The following is a 6,472-nucleotide window of genomic DNA, read 5'->3' as shown; positions in this document are numbered from 1 at the left end:
GTCCCTGGGCTGCAACAATAAACTAGCAGACAGGGATAGATAAGAAACAACTTTACTTTGAGCAGGGGGAACGACAAAATAGAACTTAACAGCTGTATTGTAGTCTAAATCCTGCTGGAATGTGTAATTTTTGCTCATGGTCAGAGAGTTCTGAAAATATCTAGGAGGTTGAGTTGTTCAATTGTACTGTTCAGCTCTTCCATTTCTTTATTGAGTTTCTTATCATTGATCTATCTTTCTTTGAAAGTGGTGTATTGAAATCCCTATTATGAGTGTTGACCTAGTGATTTCACTTTTCATCTCTTTGAGGATTTGGTTGACGAGTTTTGAGAATCTTTCATTGGGTACATGTTTATTATGTTTATAGGTCATTGGTCTGTTGATGCCTTGATCATTATGTAATCCCCATTCTTATTTCTCGCTATGTGCTACACTTGGATATCTATTTTATCAGAGATTAATATTGTCAGCTCTTTTTTAAAAATTGCTATTAACGTGGTAGATTTTCCACCAACTTTGACTCTGAGTTTATTTTTGTCTGTGTTTGCGATGTGCCCCCTGAGGGCAGCAGATTTATGGATTCTGTTGTCTAATCCAGTCTGCTACTCTTTATCTTTTATTTGGTGCATTTAAACTATTGACATCTAGAGTAATTTAATCTAATTGTAAATTTGTTGCTGTCATCTCATACTATTTGTGTTTGATATTTTCCTTTCTTCTCCTTTTACAGTGTGTTGTGTGTGAATTTATTTTTGTCTGTTTCTCCACTAGATCTGTATTGTTTTAAGTATTTTTTTCAGTGTGTTGGTTCCTGGGTGGTGTTACGCACTGTGGTGGTCTCATGTTTGAGTGCTGCAGATGTTGTTTTAATTCCCATAAAAAACTGGAAAGTACTTCTTGTAATGCTGGTTTTGTTTTTCCACATTCTCTGTCTCCTTATTTGAGAAAACTTTTCCTTTTCCTTTGCATTTGATGGAGAGCATTGCTGGATAAAGGATTCTTGTATTGCAGTTGTTTTTCAACTTTCAGAATACATTCCTCCAAATTCCTTCCTGAATGGCCTCTGTGGAGAGGTTTGAGCATATTCTTATCTATTTACCTTTATATGTGACTTTCTAGCTACTCTCATGATGCTATCCTTAAAGTTGGATAATTTAACTGTTATATGTCTTCATGTGTTGTTATTTTTTTGGGCAGGGGGCTTAATCTAATTGGTGTTTTCTCTGCTTCCTGAATGGTTATTGTCTCCTCCTTTGTGATATTGGGGAAATTTTCTTCTAAGAATTCCCTTACTATTTTAACTGTAAGATTATTTGTTTCCTTCTGGTCAGGTACCCAATAACTCGAATATTGTTTCACTTAATGGAATTCCACATCATTCTGAGACTTCCTTCTGATTCTTTTTCTTTTTTGTTTGATTGTTTCTCGTTTCCTGAATTCTGCTTGGATATCTTCAAGTTTGCTGATTCAATTTCCCATTTCTTCCATTCAATTGGTGAGATCATTCACCTTGTTCTTCATTTGTGCCGTCACTCCTTAACTCCTGGATTTTCATTGTGAGAATTCTAGTATCTCTATTTTTTCATTAGTTTTTAGAATTGATCCCCTAATTCCTTGGACAGTCATAAACAATATTCTCATGCATTTTTTCTGGCAGTTGAAGGGCTGCTTCTTCTGTGTAAACTGTTGGGTTTAAGACTTCAGTAAATTACTTTTGTTTCTCTAAATTTTTTGTGGTAGCTGCTGGTGTTGGCTCTTTCTTGTGACACACCTTGGTTGAGCTGAAGTAATGTGAAGTCTTCTGGGATATGTAGGCAAGGTAAGGGCTGGCTCTTTAGTTAAGAGAGATCAGATAGGTGTTGGAAAACGTATTGTGTGTAGATAAGGGGAAGTGTTATTTGGGTGAGTAGGAGGATTAGGGAACAGGTGCTCAGGGTTAGATTTTAATTGGTGTTATTAATCATAGGACGTGTTCCTGTTAAGTGTATTAATTTTTAATGGGTTGGCAAAGAGCATTATGGGAGATGCAGTTTTACTTGGTAAGTTAAAGGGAGTGTGTTACTGAGGCGGAGGAAGCAGAGTCTGGAGGTTATAGTGGTTAGAGTATGTGTGGGGTATACTGAATTTACCCAAGTCACTTATCATCCCTATAAAGTAGGGAAGTTGCAGTCCTTCTGTTATTGTGTTTATGACAGGAGGCCCATTTATAGTGGATTTCTGCACAGCTCAGAACTTACATATGGTCCCTGGGTGTAAATAGGCTATTATAGTGGATGCCCCAGGGAGGAGAGTTCCAATCCGAGGTGATCTGGCTACAGGACCATGGGACCCCACGTCAGGAGGCTACCAAGCCAGGGGCAGGGTCAGCTGTCTAGAAATCTAGAAATGCCAGGTTCTGTTTCCTCAGGCAGGTAAAGGGCTTTTGTTTCCTTTCTCAGAATAGGACAAAATCTTACTTCTTGAAGTCCGCTGCTGGCTTGAGCTGTGTTTCTGTCTTAATGGGGCCTTATCCCTTCTAGAAGGATGAGGTTATCTATCTGGAGAGGCAGGTGGCGACCTTGCAACACAATCCTGCAGTGCCCTGAGTTTGGGTCTCATTTCTAAATTCCCTGGATTGGCCTGCTTTTGTAGGGGGACTGGGTGCCTGCAGCAACCAGAAAGGGGAGGTCCCTGGGGCAGGGAAAGGGAGATCTCAGGGGGTTATGCTGCATTTGCCAGGGGCAAGAATCTGAGTGAAAAGCCTGAAACACTACCATGGTGGCCTGAGTCTGGGTCCTTCTTCTAAATTTCCTTGGTTGGCCTGCTTTAGTAGGTGGGAACAAGCTGACCACAACAGGAAAGGGAACTTAGAGAGGGGAGTTCATTGGTGAGGGGAAGGGAGACCTCAGAGGGGTTCCACTGTGTTCTCTGTGGGCGAGAATCAGAGTGGGGAAACGGAACAGATTCCCACAGTGCTGAGAATCTAGGCCAGCGTCCAAGTTTCCAGACTTGGTCTCCTTACCAGTTGCTCTCTGAGACACACAAAGAGAGGTCTAAGTAAGGGAAAATTCGGCGCCATCTTCCCCAAACTGTCTTCGTGACTTTATTAAGAAAAAAATTAATGCAAGAATTGTATTTCTTTTCTAGTAATACAGACCATCCATTTACTTCTTTTCTAGATGGCTGAGGAAGAACCTGCAGCCTACGGAGGATCTTCAATCAGTCATCCAGAAACTATCCATGTTTGGTCCCATCCAGTCATTTTCTCTTTGTGGTCGACAAAGTGCTATTGTGGTGTTTGAAGACATGACCTCAGCATGCAATGCTGTGAATGCTTTTCGAAGTAGGAGGCCAGGCACGCTGTTTCACTGTTCCTGGCAACAACAATTCATGTCAAAAGATGTAAGGCTCCTATGTAATCCTTAAAGCTTAGTTTATATAATTATCTCCCCCATTAGGGCTCTAAAAATACCCAACCTCCTGCTAACAAGTAGATTCTAACTCACAGCGACTCCATATAGAGTTTCTAAGGCTGTAAATCTTTCCGGGGGCAGCCAGCCTCATCTAACTCAAACGGATCTTGGCTAGTGGTCTCAATGAAATATAACTGTCATAGAGATATAGTAGCACTGAAAAAGGCATCATGGAAGTTTATTTAGTTCAAAATATGAGAAATCAGAATATCACACCCCTTCCCTTGATGTACATGACTTGGTTGTAACAGTTATCACAGTTTTGCTTTTCTAGATAAGAAGTTCATGACTGCATTTGCACATTCTTCCGACTGCCATCTGCTTTGGAGGACACGGCATTCTTCAGAATTAATAGCATGTAGCTTTTCTTTCTCCATATTTCGTATAAGCTGCTTTGAAATTCTCATGGCCTAAAGAAAACAATCCAACAATAAGGTCAGCAGTTATTTTAATAGGAGTGGGATTATTCTCTAACACTGATTCTTATTTCTCTATTGTTCACTGAACAAATCCTTAAGATATATGTGTAATATAAAAGACCAACAAGACTGGGTGCCATGGAGTCACTTTGACTCATGATAATTCCATGTGTGTCCGAGTCCAACTGTGCTCCATAGAGTTTTTATTGGTTTATTTTTTGGCAGCAGACCACATGGTCTTAAGTGCCTCTGTAATAAAGTACTTCTCAAACTTTAAAATTATCACCTGGCAAGCTTGTTGATGACTCAGATTCGGTAGGTAAGGAGCAGGGCCTAAGATTATACACATTTCTAAGGAATACCTAGTTGGGTGCCAAATCATCAGGACTACACAGTGAACAGCAAGAATCTAAGAGCAATCAGCTACTAGCTACCACTAAACCAACAAAAAAACTGCTGCACTATAAGGATCTCCTAACATACAGTCAATTGATCTTTAATCTGAATGGCAAGATTTGCTTTGCAAATACCATCATCCTCAAAATTATCCCTCTAAAGAACGGTCCCTTTATTGTCACTGAATAGAAAGGAAATGTTTACATACACTTGTAAAATCACTACAAGGGGGTTTAAAAAGTTTGTGGAAAAATGGAATTAGAGATAATGGAATTTTTTCATGAACGTCTTGAAGCTACCTTGTGTTTTCAACATTATTTTACTGAATCAAAATTTAAATGGGCTTAAAGTCTAACAAAAAATGTTGTCTTTTTTATTATGTATTAACACAAATATATATTTCTTCTAGGAAATTATATCCATGGTTCCTATAAGTAAAAACTGAATACTAACATTTGGTGGAAGCTTTGCATATACTTTGAGCCTGGTCCAAACTTCTTTCTGAAAAGTGCTATCAGGAAACACTTCAGTAACAAGTCCTTGAGCACAAGCTTCCTTTGCTGTTATCTTCTTTCCAAAAATGAGCATCTCAGCTGCCTGAAAGGAAAAGCAATACGAAGACATGTCACTTTCCACATCTATATCCATAGAGTGATTAAAGTGGGGCCCAAACTCAGAAGACTTGGGGGGTTGACGTAGCCACTGAGGACAAGGCCTTGTGATGCGTGTAAATGCAGATAACACTATAGTAATTAACTGGACAAGTACTGTCCTCATGTTTGGAGTTACAGAGAGAATTTCTCATTTTCTGTCGCAGAGACACTGGCCATAACCTGGGTTGTGCATATGTTAAATTCTTAGAGGTGGGGAGCAGCCGCCAAGCCTCCCCGGCCCACTCTGGGACTGCTTTTGGGTAGGTATCTGCTCCCCAAGCAGAGAGGGACCAGCCTGTTCCACAGCAAGGTGGCCCTTAGTCCTGTGTTTACAGTAGCCACTGCTGTGTCTGCAAAGCATGTGGCCACTTACCTGTTGCTCTGCTCCCTGAGAATCTGTGCGCTGCCTCCCCTCTCTGTGGGTCACCTACATAGCCCAACAGATGAAGAGAGTGTGTGTGCTGGTGGGGAGGGTGGTGTCTCCCTAGGTGCCCTCCCTGTGCCCCCTTCCTGAGGCAAAAAATCAGCCTCCTCTGGGGAAAAAAAACCACTTTTCAACTCTTTTGTCCACTAATGGAAAATGAAGACAGAGAAAATGATTATCTTGGGGATAAAAGTGACTTATTAAATTGGAATAGCAATGTCATTGAATTTTATTTTTAAGGTTTCCAAAGTTACCTTGGCTGAGCCCATTATCTTCGGGAACATGTAAGAGGAGCATCCTTCTGGACTTTGACCCAAATGACTAAAAGGCGTATGAAACGTTGCCTATTTGGTAAAAAAAAAAAAATGAAAACCATCTTTTGATATGTGACTTTTCCCTCGCAAGTTTATAAAAATCACAATTTGCATAAATCCTACATCTGATTTAGAAAACATTTTAAAAAAATTAGCATCGTAGTATATAATATATATAATAAAATTCACTCTCAAAGTGTGCAGTTCATTAAGTTTTCACACACGGATAGTTATGCAATCACCATAATCATGGTGTAGAATATTTCTATTACACAAAAAGTTAACCCTTGTGTCTCACTGCAGACCGTTCCTTCCCCCACTTTTCTACATGCTTCAAAATTTTACTTTTTACGAGGACACATATTACAACTGTGAGCTAAGTAATGGACTGCTAACTGAAAAGTAAGCAACTCAAACCTACAAGTCCCTCCATGGGAGAAATATGAAGTTTTCTGCTCCTGTAAAGATTTATAGTCCTGCAGGGGACAACACCAGTGACACAGTGTGTGAATTGCGCCTGATCTGACCCCGCCACGCAGAGGCAAGGCACTGGGGTGGGGTGGGGTGTGTGCAGCGGAACAGCAGGGGAGGGGAGTAGCAAGATCCAGGGAATGATGAGGGTGGACATTGGAGACAGGGCTAGACTGGAAAACACAAGCTTTTCTTGCTTGGTATATTTTAATTTGTTCTTCATCAGTGGATTGAGGTTGTTGCTGATTTGTTGTACATTGTTGCTTGGTTTTGCTCTGTCTTGTTTTTATGCATGTTGTCTCTGCAGGCCTGTCTAGGACAGGCTGGATGAACAATCTGGAGG

At 40.4% G+C, this 6,472-nt stretch overlaps 1 protein-coding gene across 1 annotated transcript in view; it reads right to left on the bottom strand.

Moving 5' to 3' along the window:
* Nucleotides 1-3,613: 3,613 nt before the first annotated feature.
* The window catches only part of ECI2 (enoyl-CoA delta isomerase 2), a 28,842-nt gene continuing 25,983 nt past the window's right edge, over nucleotides 3,614-6,472 (bottom strand). Inside the window, exons 8-10 of the mRNA XM_004711646.2 lie at nucleotides 5,599-5,688; nucleotides 4,721-4,864; nucleotides 3,614-3,862 (exon numbers count right to left, since the gene is read on the bottom strand). Coding sequence (XP_004711703.2) covers nucleotides 3,707-3,862; nucleotides 4,721-4,864; nucleotides 5,599-5,688 — 390 coding nt within the window. The 3' untranslated portion in view covers nucleotides 3,614-3,706. The remainder of the gene's footprint in view (nucleotides 3,863-4,720; nucleotides 4,865-5,598; nucleotides 5,689-6,472) is intronic.

This window comes from Echinops telfairi, unplaced genomic scaffold (genome assembly GCF_000313985.2).
Source record: "Echinops telfairi isolate 266 unplaced genomic scaffold, ASM31398v2 ScPeMD7_655;HRSCAF=1070, whole genome shotgun sequence".
NCBI classification, from domain to species: domain Eukaryota; kingdom Metazoa; phylum Chordata; class Mammalia; order Afrosoricida; family Tenrecidae; genus Echinops; species Echinops telfairi.
This window is presented reverse-complemented; position numbering and strand designations above follow the sequence as displayed.